Genomic DNA, 22,813 nt, shown 5'->3' with positions numbered 1-22,813 from the left:
TCCCCACTCCGGTTGGTGCAGTGTTAATCCCCACTCCCCACTCCGGTTGGTGCAGTGTTAATCCCCACTCCCCACTCCGGTTGGTGCAGTGTTAATCCCCACTCCCCACTCCGGTTGGTGCAGTGTTAATCCCCACTCCCCACTCCGGTTGGTGCAGTGTTAATCCCCACTCCCCACTCCGGTTGGTGCAGTGTTAATCCCCACTCCCCACTCCGGTTGGTGCAGTGTTAACCACCACCACCACCCCCCGCCCCCACTCCGGTTGGTGCAGTGTTGACCACCACCCCGGTCGGTGCAACGTTAACCCCCCCACCCCAATCTGGATGGTATAGTGTTGACCCTCTCCACCCTGAGTGCCGTAATGTTTAAAACCACCTCCTCCCCCGAGTGTGGAGGCGGTAGTGTTAACCCCCCCACCCCCAGATTGTAGAGAGGTAAACCACCTCCTATCGTGGTCGTAGAGAATTAACCCCAACCTTCATCTCCCCCCGCCATCCCAAGGGTTGAGGAGGGCTACCCTTCTCCAGGAGCTTGTAGAGAGGTAATGCACCAGGATTGTAGGATGCGAGAGAGAGGTGCTGTGAAAGGGTAACTCACATCCCCCCCCTACAGGTGGGCAAGAGGAGTAACCCAACACACCACCTCCCCACTACAGCAGGTTGAGAACACAGGGGCCCAAGGTCAGAGATGACCTTCTTCCTTTCTACCCCCACCCCCAAAGGTCTTGGACTGATAGGACACCAGCCCTGCTTCCCCTGCCCCACAACCCCAGAAAGGAAAAATTCCAACCCCAACACAGAACAACCCCTGTACCCAGGACTGGGACAGTCTGATGCAGGAGAGCACCCAGGGTCTGAGAGAGTCTTTAGTCATTGTCTAGGGAGGTTCAGCTCTGCAGCACTGCCCCAAATCAGGATCTGGAATCTGTGAAAATGATTTTGCAAATACTGAGATGCAGTGGGATCCCAAAGTTCTAGTCTGGATGATGAATCTGCATGTGAGCAGTGAGGCTACAGTCTAGGAAAGTATCACTGCGTTTATTGCCTGGGAAGCATCTGTTGGATTAGCTTGAGAGTTGGATCTGCAGTCATAGCCTAAAGGAGAAGACCACCAAACCAAGGGGAAAAATGTTTTGATCCAATAAAAAATCTCTACCTAAACACAGAATGCAAACACAGCAGATCCTTTCTAAAGAAGTGGTTTGTGAATGGTACGTTAAAAATGAGTGGCAGAGAAACTTTGTTTCTTCACAATGTAAAGGGAATTGAACTGTTTTGTATTCCACAGAATGTTCAATCCTGAAGGTTTTTTTATTTACATAATGTGCTTGAAAAGCCATCACTTAGGTTCAAGAGTCTCCAAGCTCCAACTGTTGGAGTCTCTATTTCGGCACAAGGCATGACTTTGGGGTCTCGTATTCAACTACTAGCAGGCTACTGATACGTTTTCCACACCTTCTGCATCTGGGATCATTTTTCAATTTTAGATGTTCGTTTGAATTATTACCTGCACAAAATCTCGGGTCTCAGTTCTATGTCTAACTCTTCGGGTCCTATTTGTGAAGGAGTGTTAAGCTTGCAACAGAAGATTGCCAGGCGATGCACTTAATGGTGAATCAGTTCTCTTGTGATGAACATGTAAGCACATTTATGCCAAGTCTGCTACAATGTGTTAAACGTTAATTTTGTGGATTGCTGATATTTTAATATGCTTAAAGCCAAATGTTGTCAACATCATCTCCATCATAAACACTGTCAGTTTATTTTGTAGTTGTAATTAATATCAGTGCAAAGAAATAGCAGCCAGTGGAGTTTTTAGCAATGCCTTTGAGAAGACAACTAACAGTTTAACTTCCCAGCAGATTCCTAACAGATTATTACTTTTCACTTTCTCAATATTCAGTGATCACCTTGTTACTATGTATAAAAGAAATACTGCAGAATACTAATCGCCAATGAAAATGGAGGAAATGTCATTATCTGGCCCGGAGAACAGCAAATCTGAGGTAAGGAGCTGGAGATTTGGGAATTGATTTTTTTTTTTTGATAACTGTGTTCTGGTTGTACATACTTGCTTGACTTTAAGGGGGGCATGAATATACTGTATATCCAATGAGTGATGTTGCATGTGCTGAGAGAGAGAATATGCACTTGCTGGGATTGAATGCTGTGAAAACAAATATAGTTATGCTCTGTGAAGGAGTATGTGTTGCATATGATATGTGTGCTTATGACACAGAATAGTGGATTCAAAATAATCAATGTACGGGTTACCTTAGCATCTCTTAAGCCACAACCATTGCTTTGCGTTGCCTATTATAGAATTGAGTCTGGCAGTTTGTTAGTGATCATCTTGTGTTTTATTTCTGTTATGGGTTTGGGGTGTGTTTTGGGCTTTTCTTATGACTGCAATCTTCTCCCAGCTTCTTGTCATTGATGACCTCTTTGATGCCCCTTAGTTTTATTACAGTCTTTGAACACACGTCCAGCCATCTCTTCGTGTGTGTCTGTTTTTCTCAGTTTGAGTCTGTCTGCCACTCTGTGTCTACAATTGACCCCATTTCTCTCTGTGCTTTTCATGCACTCATAGATGACCTCCCTTTATCTGGTCATGTGTTTCTAAGGATATATTCAAGGTACTGGTTTCATGTTTGAGGCAGTAATCAAATGAAATTGTTTAGTCAGATGTAGCTGAATTACCTGCTGGGAAGCTGAGCTTCTTCACCAGGGCGCCAGTTTTACAGGTTCTACTGGTACCTATAAACATGGTGTTTCTGCAGTTGGTTAACTACAATAGCGAAATAACCATTTTCTCCCACGACAGAATCAATTTTAGTCTCTGAATATGTTGCCACTCTCATTCTGATGCCTGACGTGGAACATATAGCAGGAGTATGCTTTTTATTTTCATGTTCATCCCATTGGCTGACTATTCTTGGATATTTCTCAGTTTCTTCTTATTTCCCAATTTCAACATTCGCTTCTTCACGTGGAAAGCTCTTTATTTGCTGTGGTCTCCTGACCCACACTATCAAGCAAAAAGCTTGGATTGATGCTATGACTGCCATGATGCAGGGGAGAAACAAGCAAGACGTCTACTTCCTTTGCCTAAGGAGCACTTTTTCCTCATCTTCTAAACTTTGGTGTTCTGAGAAACTGACATGGATAACTGTTTGGATTCGCTCTGCGAGATACAATGAGAATTCGTTTTGTCCATTTATTTGCGAAGCTGTATGCATGAAAACTCCTAACTGCAGGTTTGTCCAACATTTAATGTTGCAATGATACCATTTTCTGCAATTAATTGAGGGATACATTGAACTCTTTCACCTGACCAGCCATCTTTGTTCAGTCCCAGGCATTTGATCTTCTCCTGTGAAGCTCACTCACAGATATGTGATGTTCTCTGTAACTGAGTGTACAGATTCTTGGTCTCTTCGAGTTGAACATAGTCTCCAATGATGACGGATAATTTCAAAGTGAGCTTGTACTCTGCCAATCCACTGGTAGGAGATCAATGGGACAGCACCGTCTTTTTATATTTTAGAGCATTCTAGAGTCAAAGGAAAGAATACTTTTGATCAAATCTTGAACTTTGAAGGAGATTATTCTTTGGCCACAAGTGAAGGTTGTCATCCAGCGACCTGACAGCTCCTCAATATGAAAAGTGAATAGAGTGGCTCCAGATTTGCTGGTGAGTACGCTAACTGATTCCAACTTTTACTTTTAGTCAGTGTTTCCAAAGTGCGTGCCAGTCACTGGGTGCGTGCCAGTCACTGGGAATTGAATCTGTCCATGTGGACCACTCGCACTGACTAAACTTGGAACAATTTTGCTCAGCTTCTCGGCATCATTTAGATGGGCCTAAATTTCTGCTCTCTAACCTAACAGAACAGATGACGAGAGAAGTCAATTCATAAGAAGGTCGTTTTGTGCAAACTCTGCAGCCATGCCCAAACTGAAGAGGGTATCGTCAGAGAAAAAACAGAAATACTGGCGGCAGCTAAAACGAGACCAGAGACAGATGAGCAGAGAGCACAGTGACCAGGCCATGGATTTTGACGCTACCCCTGAAAGTTCCACAGAGCAGGCCAGTACCACAACACCCTCTTCTGTTCTTGTCACCAGGTTACATAACTCGTTGTCCCAGTGTTGAATTCTTTTGATGTTTATCACATGCTTCTTTATGTTGAGGATGCATTTTTGGTTTGTTGACTGAATAAACGTTCTGTCTTCAATGCTGGATATCTGTGTATTCTGTTGCTTCATCTTTTTGCAGTTTTTTTTTAAAAATGGTAGCACCTGATTGTTTACCAAGAGATTGCCACAAGGCTAAGCCCCTTAAGAGGCATTGCCACCATTGTTACAAGGGTACATTGTCTCAGGATAAGGGGTCAGTTATTTTGGACTGAAATGGGGAAAAATCTCCATACTCTTGCAATTCTTTTGAATTTCTACGCAGGTGGCTATGGTTGCTCAGTCATTGAATATATTCCATACTCTGATAATAGCACCTAGGCAACTAAGGGAATCAAGGGATATGGGGATGAATTAAAAACATGAGCTCAATGTAGAAATTCAGCCATGATTTTATTGAATGGTGGAGCAGGCTTGAGGGAGCAGGTATCTTTCTGCTCCTGTTTCTTATGTTCTCACCATTCCATCACATCTGGCTCCCAATTTTCAGGCATTGAGCCTCAAGTTCACAATGTATCCTGCATGGGCATTGCCTGTGTTTATTGGCAGTTGGTCTTTCCTTGTGGCATTTCCATTGGGTCTAGAATTGTTCTGCCGAATAAGGAGGAATAAACCACAGTTTGTTTCACAGAAAGTTGCTCTCATCAGTCGGCTTCCCTGTGTACTTGACTTTATTGTCGAAGTGGGAAGAGGTGGGTAAGCAATGGCTGATGTCACCCAGGCATTTAAAAGCATGATCTGAAGTGCTGAGATATAATTAACAGGGCTTTGAAAGGCGTAATCAGTATCTATATGATTTAAATAGAAGGATTACTGGCAGCAAACTTGAACCTTTTGGGTCATGCATGCCATTAGCCTGACTGCCATCTGTTGTTATCCTGAGTAGATTAGCAGATTCCAGAGCAAAATGGTAAATCTATATCTCATGTGCCATCGAGTTTCACCCTCACCATTCATGCTTGTGTGACATCACGTTATTATTTCTGTGTCCAGCTTGTGGTTTGCTGCTCTTTTCTGCAGAAGACCTATTGGAATATGTTGCAACTTGATGCTGGGTCCAGTAGAAGCCAGTAGGGTGAAGCATGGACCAATTTAGTTTGGGATTAAGAGGTCAGTACAAGCTTATAAATGGTTAAATGTCCAGGACTACCCTGCTTAAGGTTGCCGGCGTGGTATTTCACTACTCTCCTTGTCAGGCCAACTTAACACTAATAATTCTAACAATTTAAATAGCTCATTATTTTTCTGAAAGTTGCTTCTTGTTTTGTGATGATTATTGATAAAATTTTAGGAACTGTCTTAAAACCGGCTTCCTCAGTAAGGAAGCATATGTGAAGCGAGGAGCTTCCTTTGATGTGTTTGAGGCCAAATCAGTTAACTGCCTCGGTGTTTCTTTTTCTGAATCTCTTTCCATTTACCTGTGAGCTTTGTGTTTCAGGCCGTAGCTCATGAGATCTATTCTGATCTCGTAGATGATGCGTGTCTGGGACTTTGTTTTGAGGTGCATCGAGCTGTAAAGTGTGGTTATTTCTTTTTGGATGAGACGGACCCAGACAGCATGAAGGATTTTGGTAAGTGTATTTGGAATGGATGCTTGCCTTGGATAACTAATGAGGCATTATTTTGTGTTTATCATTTTTTGGCAATAGCTGGGAGCAAAAGTAGAGAATGGTTTATGGACAGGGTTAGTGAAGAAAGGAAATACCCCATTCCTGGTGCCAAACCATAAAGATTGGGGATGTCCCAGGTTCAAGTCTCAGTCAGTGTGGTCAGGATGGCAGATGGGATAATGTCAGTAGTTGCAGAACCCTTCAGGGTAGGGTGAAGAAAAATCAGCTAATGGTCCCAAAGTGACACAAGCTTGAAAGACTGTGTTTGGTTGAGCTACGCCAGAATGGCAGGCTAACACTCACAAGCAGATCTTAAAATTGAAAGTTGGCTGCTCGAGAACTAGCATCTATCAAATTGAGCTGGGGTGACCAAACCTTAGGAGAGGGAGAAAATTGGGTCGATGATATTTTCTTTTAGAGAATTTCAGAGACTAGATGAGCAAATACTGCATTCTGTTCAGAGTAGCATCTTGCCCTGCAGTTCCTATGAATGTTTCTGCCATTTTAGTTGAGCAGTAGCTGTTGTTTTTGGCAAGAAATTGATCGTTTATATAGGCATTGCCAATTATCTTAGTACTGCCATTTGGAATCTTAAATGAAGATAATTTCAGATTCTTCATTGTTATCTTCCATGTGCAGCATGTTAGGCTTAAATTATCAAGAAGAGATTTAGAAGAATTATTTTGTATCAAATTTTTTTTTGCATTTTATTATCAAGTGTGCCCCTTTTCCCACAGTGTGTTTCTTCATCCTGGGTTTCACTTCTTTGTCCTGTTTGGTTAATTTAGTTCCGGACCATTTAAAACTCTCCGCCAACTTTTAAGCTTATTCTGACTGTTTCTTCTACCTTTTTGAGAAAAGTTAAACTGCTAACTTTGGTTAGAACTGATGTGGCGGAGGGGGGTGGGGTTTGTGTTGTTTGTCACAGTCGTAATCTAAGCTGCAGTATTTGATCTGCAATGCTGCAAACTCTTGTCCACTTACGAAGATGTAACGATTTGTTAGGAAATCCACGTTTAGAAATTTTGCAATATGTGGACTGCAAAACCCTGAAATTATTTTTGAAACTTTACCAAAGGAATAAGACAGATGCTCCATTTGATACAACATTACCCAGAACTATACTTGGGAGTTCTTGCCTGAATTGAATAAATGAAGGTGAAACTGATCCTCCACTGTGGACTCTGGGCACTAGCAGTATGCATATACGATCAGTGGTTAGTTAACAGTCCAAAAGATTATTGCTTTGGTTGGATTCAGAACAGGCTATGAAAATCCGTCTTTACAGGACTTTGTTTTATTCTAACATTAATCTAGAGCCATTTTTCAAAATCCTTTGGGTTTTTAGCTGAAAATAAGTTGACTGCAGTTATTAAGTAGCATATTTAAATATCCATTTCCACAGCCTATGCTTTCCTTCATCCTGAAGAGAGACCAACATTTTTTTTAGCCCAATGACAGGTGCCACCAAAAATTGTGCCTATATGCCAAATCATCAGGTTTGAACTGTACATTAGAGGGGACAGATTGGTGATATTCCCCCCCACCCAGTACTGCATTCCATCTTTAAACACTTTCATATAGAACAAGTTGATGCATTTCCAATGTACTGCACACATTTAACCCTCCTACTGGAATTATGAAAAGTTCTATCTCAGTGAGATCTCGTAATTTGGAGTCCCTAGAACAGTGTGATGATTTCATGTTTTCAGAGGAGTATGATAAATTAGTGAGTGGAGCTTTTCAAAGTTTCAAGTCTCTCTTAAAGCAACAAATGCATTAAATTCACAGGTTGTCAGGCATTATATTCAAATATATTCTAAAAGCAAACTGGGTATAATACTTTGTAAAAGAATTTTGGGGTTTCCTCAGAATCCTCACAGCATTTACCTTGTCTTTCCTTTTTAAGCTAGAGGTGTTCCACTACATCTTGTAAGAGGAGGAAACATGTGACTATCCTTGAGCCAAATCCAAGAGTAAATTCATCTGTGTCAGGACGAGACTGTGTAATTTTTATCCATCCACTGTTTCTTTTATAGTGGATCATATGTATATGAAAATACTTCATTTGCTGTAGGAATGCCAATAAATGAAGCAGTCAATGCATCTCGCAGCAGTGGGGGAAACTGTGAAGCCTACCTGAAAGGAAATGGTACATATTTCTGATCTCCGTTCTTTATCCGAATGCTGTAAGCAGAGGGATTAGGATAATTAGGAATTGTATTTGAGGGCAAGGGAATAGGACATACTCATAAGTTTGAAGAGTGCTTTTTAAAGTGGGGATTGAAGAGAACTATTGGACTTGAAGACTGTTGTTCAAATTCTGTATCAAAATTTACTGCTGGCACAAATACAGCACAGATTTTGAGCAACTTGTAAATTACAGCAGAGCGAGGGAAGTATAACCACGTTGGCAACATTTTTCAATAAACTAATTAGTGACATTCACATGTATTTCAGAAATCGTGGACCAGCCAGGTGTGGACATTTTCGGTCAAGTCTACAACCAGTGGAAGAACAAGGAGTGTGAATGTCCAAACTGCAGTCGAAGTATTGCTGCCTCCCGCTTTGCTCCCCACCTGGAAAAGTGCTTGGGAATGGGACGCAACAGTAGTCGGATTGCTAACAGGAGGTCAGCTAACTGCCTGAACAAAGACAAAATGCTATAGTGTTGGAAATCTAAAACAAGTGCAGAGAATGCTAAAGAAACTCAGCAGGTCTGGCAGCATCTGTGGAGTGAGAAACGGAGTTAACATTTTGCGTCTGGTATGACTCATCTTTAGAACTGAAAAAGAGTCATATTCAACTTGAAACATCAACTGTTTCTCTCCACAGCTTCTGTCAAACCTTCTGAGTTTCTCTAGCATTCCCTGTGTTTGTACCTGAGCTAAGGTTCTCTTTGGAATCATAGAGCTCTACAGCATGGAATCACACTCTTCGGTCCAACTTGTCCATGCCGACTAGATATCCTAAATTAATCTAGTCCCGTTTGCCAGCATTTGGCCCATATTTCTCTAAACCTTTCCTATTTGTGTAATCCTCCAAATGCCTTTCAAGTGTTGTCATTGTACCAGCCTCCACTACTTTCTCTGACAGCTCATTACATGAATGCCCCACTGTCTGCGTGAAAAAGTTGCCCCTTAGGTCCCTTTTGTATCTTTTCCCCCTCATCGTAAACCTATGGCCTCTAGTTTTGGACTCCCCTACCCTGGAAGAAAGACCTTGACTATTCACCTTATCCATGCCCCTCATGATTTTATAAACCTCTACAAGGTCACCCCTCAGCTTCTGACACTCCAAGGAAAATAGCCCCAACCTATTCAACCTCTGCCTATAGGTCAAACCCTCCAACCCTGTCAACATCCTTGTAAATCTTTTCTGAACGCTTTCAAGTATAACAACATCTTTCCTATAGCAGAGAGGCTAGAACTGAATGTAGTATTCCAAAAGTGGCCTAACCAAATGCCCTGTACAGCCACAATATGATCTCCCAACTCCAATACTCAATGCACTGACCAGTAAAGGCAAGTGTACCAGATGCCGCCTTCACTATTCTATCTACCTGTGACTCCACTTTCAAGGAACTATGAACCTGCCTCCCAAGGTTTCTGTGTTCGGCAACGCTCCCCAGGGCACTAACCTTAAGTATGTAAGTCCTGCCCTGATTTGCCTTACCAAAATGCAACACTTTACATTTATCTGAATTAAACTCCATCTGCCACTCCTCAGCCCATCTGATCGAGGTCCTGCTGTACTCAGAAATAACCTTCTTCACTGTCCACTACACTGCGAATTTTGGTGTCATCTGCAAACTTACTAACCTTTCCCCCTATAATCACATCCAAATCAAATCACTTGTATAAATAACAAAACAACATTGAACCAAGCATCATTTCTTGTGTCATAAATAAAGCCCTTGAAGCATGCATTAAAAAAAGCTTTTATTTACAGAGAGATGTGGTACCATGCATCTTCAAATTCAATAGGCAGAGTTTTGGTCTACTCCTGGTTATTCTAATCAATCTGTTGGACATATTATTAAATGCACCCAGGCCAACTGGAACTTGAACCCTGGCCTTATGGTCAGTCAGCTTCTGGATATTTTTAATTAACCTCTTCGGACATGTTGCAACATGCCTCTGCAGCAGCTATAGCTTGAACCAGCGGTAGGGACACTACCACTGAACTGCAAAACCCTTAATAACATGTTTTGTTTTTAACCAACCATGGACACATCTCCATGGCCATCTCATCCTAAGATGGATTTGAACTAGGACCTTCTGTCCTCAAGGTAAGGACCCTACCACTGCACTGAAGACCCTTCAGTCTGCTTTTGTTATTTTAAATTAAACTTTTCAGAATTGCATGATACTCCTCTAATCTACTGGCCCAGATAGATATACTGCCACTGCACCACACGATCCTCCACTCTACTGTACATAGGAAAATATGTGAATTGCCAGTTAATGCCCTCTGTCTGAATACAGTTAACAATTTCCATAGAGTCTAGTAGATGGAAGCATTTAGTAGCAAACCTGTCAAACTTTGCCAAATTGCTAAATGTCCTCACTCCAAGATACGCTTTGTATTTAGCCACCTTTTGTAAATTTACATGTTTGTGAATAGGTGCTATGATTATAACCACTGGCGTCATTTTAGGCATGGAGCATGAATGTAATAGGGGTGATGTGTATTTCATTTTATGTTGTAGAATAGCCAGTAGCAACAACCTCAGCAAATCTGAAAGTGACCAAGAGGATAATGATGACATCAATGATAATGACTGGTCGTATGGATCTGAAAAGAAAGGTAAATTTTATCACTGTTTATTATCCTTGGCCCTTGGATCGAAATATATTCAATATGCATATGCAGTCTAGCACCTCAAGTTTACTGGTGATATTTTTCTGTTTTTGTCTTAAATGCTTGCTAGGCTAGTTTGGTGTAACCCAAAATAGGTTTTCACTTGATGGTTGTATTCATTTATGCCCCTTGTGGGCACTAGATCTTTGAAACTATTTTTGCTGCTAGTTAACACTTTCTTTTTCTTTTACTTCATTTAGCCAAGAAAAGAAAATCTGATAAGGTATGTACCTGCCTAGAGTTACTTGTATTTCAGGAGAGAGAAGCTCCTGTTTTTTTGCCTCAATGGTAGGTACAACCAACCACTGCTGCTGCTTAAAGAATTGTTTCTGTCTTTCAGAATCCCAATTCACCACGGAGATCCAAATCTCTCAAACATAAAAATGGTGAGTTTGTTTTGCAGAGCTGCTGCTGTCATTTCGCCGAATGTACACTAATGCAAATCTGGTGCCTTTATTTTTCACTTAAAGCCTCTAGGTAGAGAGAACTCTCCCAGTGATTCAGCACTTTAATGCTGTCCGTACCTAGAATGTATAAGTTGCGGTTTATTCCTGGTTTGATTCCTGCTCCCTGCTTAGCATCGAGTAGTTGGATGAATGCAGTGCTGCATTAAGAAAATCAATTGGGTTGCTTCTGTTTTGGTTTTTTTTAATCTATTTCTCAATTTATTTATTTCCTAAATAATGAAATACCAGAGACTCAAAACACTAGAACACAAGGATCAACCACATACACGAACCTAGCAGCAAAAAATGCAAGCTAATCGTCAAAGCACTCTTTTTGCAATTCAAACTTTGTGAAGAACTCATATTTTCAACATGTAGCAACATCCAACTTATAAGTCATGTTTCTCTTTGAACTTTTTGTTGCTTTATAGGATACAAGTGATAACTGGGTATGTTTTTAATTTCTGTCACAGAATGCAAAAAATTGAAATGGTAATCCAATTCTTAGGTCAGCCAGTCCTACTTGCTGAAGACAAAGTTCAAGAAGCACGAATTTCAGAAACTGTAACCACTGGAGGCAGTTGAACAGTATCAAATGAGGAAGGGAATCACCAATATTGAAAATATTTAGTGTTTAATGATTCTCAATTTAACGGCATCATTGTGGCTTTGCAGAAGTGCATCGTGAACCCCAAATAATTTATTAAGTAAATTTACTGAAGTACGGCACGGAGGCTTAGGCTTCATGTTTGATACCTGATCAGTGCTGACTCTAATTTCAGTAGAGTGGAAGGTGGAGATGTTTAATTTTGTTTCATGCCAGTGGGCACATTAAGAAAATTTCACCATGGTTTCTATTCCTTAGTGCTGTGACTCTCACTACTGGATGTGCCTGTGGATAATAGCAAGCTTTAGTTGTATCACGTGTATAGGTTGCTAACATTCATTCTCTAGGTTCATCCATGATGAACGACTACACGAGAAAAGCACCAGATAGCAGCTTAGACCTATAGAAATCATGGGGAAGAGGAAAAAGAAAGTCTTTTGTTTTTATGTACTGTGTGAAACTGAGGTACACTTTCTAATCAGGGAATGAAGCTCTCCTTTCTCTTCTAGGTAAGACCCTGAAGTAGATGAGAGAGCTTTGTATTAAATTATTTATCGTTTTTTTGTTTTGCAGGAGAACTCGGTGGAAACTCTGATCCGTATAAGGTAATAATACTCACTTTTGTGTTGCCTATTTGGTTGTGTGTATGATCCACAATTTATTGTGTTTATTTGATTTGTAAATTAGTGCATAGGACTGAGTAGCGGAGATAACAAGAACTGCAGATGCTGGAGTCAGAGTCAATACAGTGGAGCTGGAGGAACACAGCAGGTCAGGCAGCATCAGAGGAGCAGAAGAATTGATGTTTCGGGTGAGGACCCTTCATCCTTCCTGATGAAGGGTTTCGACCCGAAATGTCAACTTTCCTGCTCCTCTGATGCTGCCTTACTTGCTGTGTTCCTTCAGCTCCACCCCGACGAATGAGTAATGTCCTATTAGGTGACCCAACCAGCAAATATAAAATACTGCCTTTCTAGTTAAATGCCCGTCATTGCAATTAGGTTTCTGTATTGTCAAAATAATCATTCATTCCTTAGTTTGTCACGGTTTTACTTTTGTATTAAACATTTTGCATTGTTTGAGTATTGTCTAATAACGACATCAATTAGGCAATTGGGTTTGTTACTAATTTTCATCCATTTTTAATGATCTCCATGACCTTTCCCCTCCCTGTCCCTGTAATCTCCTCCAATACTCCAAGCTATGTGGTTCTCTAATTCTAGCTCATTAAACAACTGGTAGCAATGGCTTCCCCATTGGTAACTGTGCCTTCAGTTGCCCATGCCCTGAGCTGTTTTGTGGTATCTTTGTGCCTCTTCACTTATTCTGTCTCACTTTCCTCCTTTCATGATACTACTTAAAATCTACCTCTTTGTCATCTGACCTGGTATCTCCTTGTGTAGCTCAGTGTAATGTTATGTTTTATACTTACGCACTGTGGGACTTCCTTTATGGTAAAAGAGCTATATCGGTACAAGTTGATGCTATCGAAAGTTCTCTGCTTATGCTTTGAAGTTATCTTTGAAAAGACTGCTTATCAGTGGTATTAGTAGTTCTGTTTGAGGTGGCCTCATGTTTTATTTGAGTAGCGTGTGCTTGCTTTCTTGTGTGTCTCATTTGCACCTATTAAGGGCATCTGCATTTGAAGTGTTTTTTGTTATGAATTGATGAAAATGAAATAGAAGGAAATTGACATTGTCCCTGAAATGGGAATTTTTCATGTCACCCATGGTTAGAAAGACATCTGCAAGACAAAAGTTTGTCACCTGGAAATAAATCCTTTAAAAGCCTGTGTAGTACAACACCACTTGGATACTACCAGCATTGCTTAAAATAGATTTTTCCCAAATGCTTTTTTCCATTGTAATCAACCTAGAGGTAGTAATTAGCATTCTGCGGCAATATGTTGGGAAATTTAGACATGCTGACTCAATCCAAATATAGTTTCAATTCAGAAAAACAGTTTGATTAAGGTTATCAAATGAAACCATGTTTAATAAACACTTTGTAGAGGCTCATCCTCAAGTCCTGAGAATCCGTCAAATCTAGATTGCCTGCATGCTGACAAATTGGGAAGTTCTGTTTGCTGTCTAAGACATTGTTTTAGCTTATAGTTCTGCCAAGTCCATGCCCTATACTCGCAATATTAACTTGTTTCAGAAATGAGATTATGGTCTTTTGAAATGACTGTTTGGTCTTGGTCACCTTAAGACAAGTAACCATTTGCTAAGAGGCGTTTTTGACTGGAGAATATGGCATTAAGAGATGAAAGTCTTTTGATATCGAAACGTGGAACCCTAAAGTAGTAGGGGACAATTTGGCTCAGAGCTCTTTGAAAAAATGATCCAGTTTGTGATAACTATCTAGATCTTTCTGTTGTTATGAGAATGATAGAATCAGTGGTTTGCACTGCCCTAATAGGGCGAGGAACCGGTACGTTCTCGATCAACACTAATTCTCTTAATCTACAAACACTGTTTCCAGCTATCTATTCCACCCTCATCACATGTCTGAAGCTCAACCAGATTGTTAGAACCTTGATGTCATATTTAAACCTGAGGTGAGCTTCCAACCATTGGTTCACAAAGCTAGTTTATTTCCATCTCCATGATTTTACCTGATTTTTGCACCTGCCTGCACACATGAAAGGAAATGAATTTGACTTAGTTTGGTGTTCTCGTTTTCTTCAGCCATCTGCATAGAGAGGAGCCAGGTAAAATCCCTTATGGCCCATTTCTCAGGACCACCTCAAAATGAGTACACTTTTTGTGTTGGTGGTAGAAAATAAGTCAGTGAAATTATTGACATTCTTTCCCATACTGCTAGCCTGTCTGCTCTTGGTTTACTTTTACCGCCATCATAATCTCTCCACTCCTCCTCCCCATTCCTTCACCCCCGTGCAGAAATCCCTGAATAGCAAGATGAGATCCAATCAGTTGACAAGTTGCGTGTTTCCCTGATGCATTGAACAGGACAATGGGTCATTAGTACAGGAAAAGACTGAAATAAACTCTTGGTCTTGACAGTGATACTTGTTTCTATTCTTTAACACAGTACAGTAATAATTCTGGCATCAACTATGAAAGCCTGGGTCCTGAAGAGTTGCGTTCGTTGCTTACAACGGTGAGTGTTGAATGATGTTAGAAAACTGGACAGCCCTTGAAGTACAGCAATGAGAATTTCAATGCCCATAGTTGCTTGTGAGTTGTTCGTTTTTTAAGCCAGATTCCTTCAGATGTTCTCAGTAAATCTGTCTTTTTCTTTTCCCAGCAATGTGGAGTCATTTCAGAACACACCAAGAAAATGTGCACAAGGTACGAGCCCTACAAAATAGCTGGTCTGGAAACAAGATGTCCCACTGATGGAGTCTCTGGAACGATACATAACTATTGCCTATCATATGTTTTTTAACCTGCCTCTTGAAAATCCCCTTAACAAAGATTCATAAACTGTCAAGGTTTGAATCAATGGCAAATCATGGAGTTGGTAATGAAGCATGTAGGGATGTAAAGATAAACTGTGTGAACAAAGGGCATGAAGAAAATAGCAGTAGAATAACAGTGTGTGTTCCCAACACAAGATGAGGTGCAAACACTAAAATGGACGCCATGATTCCTTTGCATAGGTGCAGTCATACCCATGATATCACTCATGTAGTGAAACGGAGCCTTTTGTGAAAAAGCAACAGCTTTTGATGCAAGTTTAAACATTGCAAACAACATACAGCCATTATCTCTAAAAAGCTTATATATTTTAATGCTGACGATATAAATATGATCAAACCGATATCAACACAATTAAAAGTAGCCTTCTGCCAGAACATTAGGAGGAAAGTGTTGAGGTTGAGAATATACAGGCCAAAAAGGGAAGCTCCATAATGATGCAGATTTTTGGCCTAGGTGACTTTTTATATGCATTTATTTATAGCATACTTCATATTGCTGCTAACTCCGAGTTTAAGAGCCACACTCTGATCTTGCTCGTGCATGCACAGTGTTTCACTTAACAGTGGCATTGGCCACAATGGAGCTATAGAATAAAGTAATTTTAGAAAAGCGAGGAATCAGGAGCAGGGATATGTGAAGCCGTCTAAAATGAATTTCGGAGTTCATCTAGGCAAATGCACTGCAAATAAGGATTGTGCACTGTTGGCACTAATAACCGTACTGGAATATTTATATGGTGCCAGTAACAGAGATCGGGCTGAAAGAAGTGGGAAATCAGTAACTTAATATTCCTGGCTGCAATTCATTCAGTAAAAAGAATAGTGTGAGACCATGCTGTTGAAATAAAGTATTATAACTTTGGAAAGAACTGATGTATGAGTGAAACAGTAGAAGCCCGTGAGAGAGACTGTAGAATTGAACAACTCAAAAAGAGGATATTCAGCCCATCAAGTTTACCCTGGCAATAATCCAATTAGTCTCTCACCTCTAATCTTCCCCAAATTCTCTGCAAGTATTTATTCAATTTCCTTTCACAAGCTACCACTGAATCTGAAATTTGATACCTATCAGGCATTGCATTCCAAATCCTAACCAGTCATTGGACCAAATAAAGATTTTGAATCTGATGCAGGTTGCAGACATTTTACTATTGGCGACATAGGTAGGAGATAATTGTACTTTAATGATACACTGGGAGATATTGCTGGCTGTGGCCATTGCTGAAGTTGCTATACCTGGGAGATGGCATCTCTGGCCCAACACCCTCAAAGAGCAGGTAAGTGAAGTGCAGGGTGCCAGGCAAGAGAGACCCTGTTGGAATATGAGGATCAATGATTATAATATTATCTGTTTGAGAATAGTTGCACCTCATTGTTTCTTGTTGCTGTAAATATGCCTACCTGAAGGAGTGTTGATTTCAGTGAGTATAAATGGAAATAGGCCCACGTGGAATGGAATCAGAAGATGGTTGGCAAAATGTGTGTTGAACAGTAGGAGGCCTTCAGAATGGAAATTTGGAGAGGGAGAAAGGTGGGAAGTCTGTACTAGATTAATAAGGATATAGAAGGAGAAATTCAATTGGGCAGTACCTGTAGACTTTGTGGGAGCAGTGAGCCATGTGGCCTATTCTGCATTCTTCATATCACTGAAGCAGCTTTATGTGAATAAAAGCTTTCTCCCGTAGAAATGAAAATGAAACAGAAAAAGGAAACTTTTGAAAACGTAAGGTTCATAATGCAATAGAAAACTGAGCTGAGTGCAGTGAGGAACAGTGGAGCAAAGAAAGTGTGAGAATAGAATGGCAATTAATGTAAAAGGAAAACCAAAACCAAAATCTTTTCAAAACATCTAAATAGTGAAGAGGGAAGTCCATGGAAGGGTGGGAATGATTAGGCGACAGGAAGGAGATCTTATGGACACAGAACCTGGTACTCTGCTTTGTATCTCTACTTAATAGAGACAAGGAAGCTTCCAGTGTCACAGCGAAGGAGGAGGTCATGAATGAGAAATCGGCTAAGTTGCAGAAAGTCAGATGTTGTGGTGAAGATCTACTTTTCAGACTAATGTGAAGTATAACATAGCGTTTCCTAGGTATTGGTATTGGGATGTACATTAGTCACCCAGACTTGGATAAATGGCATGTAATTTCAAAGTTTGCAGATAACATAAAAATTTGAAATGCGCTAAACAAAAAGGATGGTATCGGGGGACATCGACTGATGAATTGGACAAATGTGGCAGATGGCAGAGAAGTGCGAAGGGATATATTTTGGTAGGAAGAATGAAAGAGGCAGTACGAACAAAGTGCAGTTTTGGAGATGCAAGGAGAGAGATACCTGGTTGGTATCTGTATAGAAATCTTGGAAGGTGAAAGGCCAAATTGAAAGGACTATTGAAAACAGAATGTGGATTCCTTTATTTTATTACATAAAGATATAAGCATATAAAAGCAGAGAAGCTATTCTAAACTTTCCTGAAACATTGGTTAGACCTCCGCTGCAGTATTTTCAGTTTTGGGCATCAAGGGCTAGGAAGGACATCCAGGCTACAAAGAAGTTACAGAATAGGTTCATTGGAGTGATACCAGGAATGATAGACCTCTGTTGTATGAAGAAGCACGAGTTGTCCTTCTTTTGAGCTGGGAAGGTGATGAGATTTGACAGTGGGAGTAAGTGTCGGAAAGATTGGTAACCAAAGGATTGTTTCTGACTTACATTTTAGGTTAGCCCTAAGGTGAATGGCAAGAGAAGCAGAGGGAAACGTGAGGGCATGGTTAAGAAATGAGTTGTTGTGATCAGGAATGCACTGCCTGAAACAATGGGGGAAGCAGATTCAACTGTAACTTTGTAAAGAAAAATAGATAAATCCTTGAAGGAGAAAATAAGTTGAGGCTAAAGGCAAAGAAGCCATGGAGTGGGCCATGATGGACCAAGTGCTATATTATCTTATGGTACTTTGATTAATGGAATTATAAATGAGTATTTGTGTCGTCAGTCCAGTGATGTATTTGAAGATGCATTTTTAAAAATATATTTAAGCCTGAGGGGGTACAATGTTATTTGAAACTTTGAGGTACAAACACAACAACGCCAGTGGAATAAATAATGGTGTTTGGCTGATTAATGCATGTAGCAGAAAACCAATTGCTGCAAATGGAGGACAAAGCAACAGAATATTTTAAAATGCCAACTTTTAATCCCTGTAGCTGAATTGCAATAATACTTGTTTGTTGGAGCATAAGCACCACTGGACCTATTAGGCCAAATGGTGTGTTTTTATATTTGATAGCGGGAGAGATGGCTAGTACCCCTGAGGCAACCGTTATACACAGTACTAAATGCTTACCCTCAATGCAGGCACACTGTACACTGTGTATAGCACTAGGTGGTATTTTCTGTTTAACTACTGCTCACTGTTGGCTTTCAGATCATTGCGGTGCCCTCAACACACAGATGAGCAGCGGCGGTCTGTACGGGTCTATCTCCTGGGATCTTCAGTGTAAGTCAGATAAGTGAGGAAGTGAAGTTAATTCATTCCAGCGAGTTTGAAAAGGGAGTTGTTTAGGTTTTTTCTTTTAATATCTAGATCACACAGTGAGATGTTTTCAGTGAACTCCTTGAATTAAACCTGGGAATTTGCTGTTCAAATATGTTATAATCTGAACTGTTTTACGTGCATCAACCGCAATATCCAGTAGTTCCTCATCCCACATTTATCCTAATTAAAACTTGATATTTTTTCTCCCACCCATTAATGAAAATAGTGATAAGCAACTCATTTTAACTGTGAAAATATGTATCTTGCTGTGTTTGCTCTGAAATATTGACCTAAATGATTACCTGTTTAGCAACTCGACCACATGCACTTGCATGTGGGCAATACCCGTTTACAAAATTGTTGGTAGTTCCCTCCTTCTGTGCTAAGGTTAGACCATGTCCTCCTTATGTCATGAATAAGAACACTGGAATATAAAGCAGTAAACCAGAAAAGATTTGAGAGGTACATTATTGATCAAATGGGAGAGCCACTGAGGCAGACAATGGGGGAAAAAAAATGTTTGAGACATCTTTGTCCAAAGAATGCAGAGATTAAGGGCTGTGGTAAGAAAGCGGTTAAGTGGGTAGAAATACTAATAGGGCAGACTTAGAAATGAGAAAATATCATCCAATATCCCTATATTTTTCTGTAAAATAATCACAAGCCATAACGGATAAATATGCTCTGACCTCATATCAGGACAGGAGGAAGCAAAGCAATTTAATCCTTGATCCTGTAATGCAATGATAGTTCAATTCATTGCAGCCATCAGTCTCTTTCCATTTGCTGTATCACTGCTTATGAATCAGTCTAAGGGGTTACAGTAATAATTGCAGTGTGACTGCAGAATGCTGTGTTTGCTTAGACTTACTTTTGCCTCGTTTCAGATCCCTTCCGGAATCGGAAGTAAGCGTAGAAAATGAGAGTTATGATCCCTCTGAGAGCCAGGGTTTTATGAGCCGACTGCAATGGGATGGCACGTCAGACATTTCGCCTTCTGACTCAGCATCTTCCAAAGCAAGTGAGTGTCTGTCTGTTTTATGGTTGGTAATGCTAGACTAGTGAAATGAACCACCGGACCAGTATAATTTCCAAGGTCACAGTTATGCTTCCGTTGCAGCCTTACTGCAGCATGTTTGCTGAGGAATTGGGATTTCTTTTAGTATAGTGGGATTTGGCACTACTGCTATTTCCTGAGTCTTACTGCTTTGGGGGAAGGTAAATTAACTTTTTGTTTTCTCCCATTATATTATTAGGATTCTGATCCATGATGTTGGATGTGAGTTCATTGGTGCTGACAGCCCCTCTGGTATATTGCTCAAGTGGTCATTTTTGACCTCTGAACCTAAACAGTGAGTGCCGGTAGCATAGCTTGACATGTGAACCCTATTCTGCCCACACTTGCATTTGAAACGTCGTAACAGTGCTTTCATTGTAAAGTGCCTCCTCATCTCCTGCTGTGTCTTGTATCTTCACAGCGGAGCAGTGTTCCCCGTAAGCTGCGTGGCCGCAAAGCAAACTGAATGTCCACTCAGGTCACGTGCACATCTGCCACTTTCAAGCAGAGGTGCTTCAACATGATAAATGATTGATATTTGGTACAATTTATTGTGTATTACTATTCTTTGGTGGCGTTACTATTGTTAGCTTTGTAATTTGACTAGAATGCCTGGATGATCGTCCTCTTAGATAACTAGTAATGAATTTAAGAATTTATTTCCAGTAGTGAACCTTTGTGGTTGGTATTGGGTATAATTTGCGTGCTGTTGCTTTTGATACCCAGCTGTTTAAACCTGAAGTAGGGTAGATGGGCGTCTGCCTGTTTTGTTTCTGAAAGTGTGTAAAATGACCTTCAGTGTGCCAGCGTGTGTTGCTAACACATTTTATTCTTCCATATGAAGGTACCAACAATTCTGACTCCAAAAAGAGCAAAAAAAAGAAGCCTCACCTTGGTCTCCCTAGTGCGCCTGGCATGAGCTCCAGTAAAAAGAAGAAACTGAAAGCACCAGCTCCGCCCACTCCCAGCATATACGATGACATCAACTGAAGGAAGTGGTGCTACTTCTATTTTTTCTCCAGTTCTGTCTCGGCAAGTTTCACTTTGGCGATTCCTGTGAAGAGGTGGACACTTGCTAAGTGGATTAGCTTCAAGACTGTTACTTGACCCTAGGATGCTTTGGTGCTGAAGGCTTCATTCTATAATGGTTGACATTAACTTTTCCTATTTATTATTTAAAGAATGAGGGATTTTGCTGGGTATACAAAGCTGATGAAATGTTGCAGTTGGATTGCGTTAATGTGTCTGGGTCATCTATAATGAATACTCAAGCCTGAAGCTGCCACTCATTTTGGACTTCCATCCAGATCAACCTTATCCCTTTTTTTTTGCCAATCCCAGCTATAAGTTTACAACCCCCTCCCTCCCCCTGTTGTGCGCAGTGCAACGTTTTGTGATGCCTCATTACTGGTCATGATATTTGTGTGCCAACCATATGAAGTTTGCCTTTTCAGCAGAGCACAGGTTATTCACTGTGGAACTTTGTGGAGTTACTGTGTATTTATCAAAGGCTAGGGTTTCTGATCAAAGTATTCTTCATAAAAGCTGGGAAGCACAAAGGAGCAGTCAGGATACGTTAGCATGCATAGAATTTAAAAGTTTAGTAAGTTTTAAAAGATGCATTTCTGGAGAGGGATTTGATCTGATCATTCCAGTAACTGAGGCCAGCATCACAAACAGAAACCTTTCACGGGCTTATTCAGACTGTACTTCAAAAGTTAGTTCAATGCACCTTTTTAGAAGTTCCAGCCTACTCCAAATCTTCTGCAAGATTAATTGAAATGTGCATATACTTACTGAAGGGTGTTTCTCTTTCATCTTGCAATAACTCCCATGACCTGTATTGTTTATGATCTCCAAAGGATTGACCACTCTGAACTGTGGCCCAGCATTTCACTTTTTGAATGATGGTAGTAAGCAAATGTAATAATGATATGGACCTGAAGGACAGAAATTGATTTCTTAATGAAGCCAACATCTTGAAACCCTTTGTGCTGAATATGATCTCTTGTGGGTTTGAAATTCAGTCTGGCAGTACCAGGTATCTGTTTCTTTCCACTGTGGTCAATTGTAATTGAGACACTTGGATGCCATTTTTGTCAGCTTTGAGTAAAGCAGCACAGAAGATGGATGGACAGTAGCAAACCTTAAAGTCCCTTTTGGTTAACACCAGATACATCCAAGTGGTCAAGACAGGAACTGTTTACAGCATGTTTGTTATATAGTGATCACTGTGACATAGCCTAACACCTTGGTCACAGATATCTGTACTAATGGATGGACTACGATGACTGCATGTGAATGCTCTCCAGACTGGAAAGTCTTTGTCAGTAAATTCTTATGAAACTGCCTTTCTTTCTTCCATTCTTACAGATATCATAACATTGTTTAACCCAAACTGAGTACCCAATATGCGTTAATGAGAGGTACTTGGAGAAAGAGATATTGTCACCACTTTTCAAAACAGAATGTCATTTGCGTGTGGGACCAAATTGGAGTAGGCATTTCATTGTGTTTACATCTGAGAAGCTGGAAATTTAGTCTTTTTCGAAGTTTATACATTAGCAAACCTAAGATGGGTGAGGTCTGGATTGCTTCTTGACATTATAATTGTTGGGAGAAGTGGTCTATGCGTTGCTTCCTGCCAGGCAGCATGATGTTGCCCAACACTAAAAAAAACCATTGCACTTTACGTCTGATTGTGTGTGTGCTGAACTCAAGGTTCTTCTGGACTTGATATGGCCCTTTCTCAGGGCACTGAGAAAAGAACCAACGCAACTGTTGTGAAATGCTTTGCGGTTGAAACTGACTGTCACAGATTTCGAAGAAAGGAAAACAAAGAAAATCATGAATAAATTCAGCAAATGCCTTGCATTTGTATTTTATGTTGTAGCCAGCTGTCCTGCGTAGCACATGGACCGTGTTCTTTTTGAATTATTATGTAATATGACTAAAACTTGTGCTTCCAGTTTTGTTGCATCTTGACTATAAAACAGTGTAAATCAAGGAATAACGGCAATGGAACAAATCCTTGCTGTGCAGAGATGCTGC

General features: G+C 40.5%; 1 protein-coding gene across 8 annotated transcripts; it reads left to right on the top strand.

Annotated features, from left to right (window-relative positions):
* Window positions 1-1,615: 1,615 nt before the first annotated feature.
* On the top strand, window positions 1,616-22,813 carry atxn7l3a (ataxin 7 like 3a). 8 transcript variants are annotated; one of them, XR_007261288.1, is made up of 15 exons: window positions 1,903-2,005; window positions 3,891-4,089; window positions 5,635-5,767; window positions 7,884-7,958; window positions 8,267-8,438; window positions 10,518-10,615; window positions 10,870-10,892; window positions 11,010-11,055; window positions 12,296-12,327; window positions 14,777-14,845; window positions 14,993-15,036; window positions 18,595-18,666; window positions 19,593-19,726; window positions 19,962-20,057; window positions 20,607-20,688. XR_007261288.1 is itself a non-coding variant. In XM_048592727.1 (15 exons), exons 2-14 carry the CDS (start codon window positions 3,949-3,951, stop codon window positions 19,967-19,969), a joined length of 1,047 nt encoding a protein of 348 aa, XP_048448684.1. In that variant the 5' UTR covers window positions 1,903-2,005; window positions 3,891-3,948; the 3' UTR covers window positions 19,970-20,014; window positions 20,607-20,688. The 8 variants fall into 8 exon arrangements, 7 of the variants coding, with proteins under 7 accessions (XP_048448681.1, XP_048448684.1, XP_048448680.1 ...); XM_048592727.1 differs by having other exon boundaries at window positions 19,962-20,014; XM_048592724.1 differs by lacking the exons at window positions 18,595-18,666; window positions 19,962-20,057 and adding an exon at window positions 1,616-1,637 and having other exon boundaries at window positions 20,607-22,807.

The sequence above is a fragment of the Rhincodon typus genome, unplaced genomic scaffold (assembly GCF_021869965.1).
Source record: "Rhincodon typus isolate 14 unplaced genomic scaffold, sRhiTyp1.1 hic_rhity00001713, whole genome shotgun sequence".
Lineage (NCBI taxonomy): Eukaryota > Metazoa > Chordata > Chondrichthyes > Orectolobiformes > Rhincodontidae > Rhincodon > Rhincodon typus.
Note: the sequence above shows the minus strand (reverse complement) of the source record. Positions and strands in the feature narration are given on the sequence as shown.

What these genes read in the sequence shown, in the direction of transcription:
- atxn7l3a (XM_048592723.1), top strand. Translation starts at nt 3,949, where the DNA reads ATGCCCAAACTGAAGAGGGTATCGTCAGAGAAAAAACAGAAATACTGG. An exon ending in CTGAAAGTTCCACAGAGCAG is followed by an intron (nt 4,090 to 5,634) that starts GCCAGTACCACA and finishes TTTGTGTTTCAG; the next exon opens with GCCGTAGCTCATGAGATCTA. An exon ending in AGAAAAGAAAATCTGATAAG is followed by an intron (nt 10,893 to 11,009) that starts GTATGTACCTGC and finishes TCTGTCTTTCAG; the next exon opens with AATCCCAATTCACCACGGAG.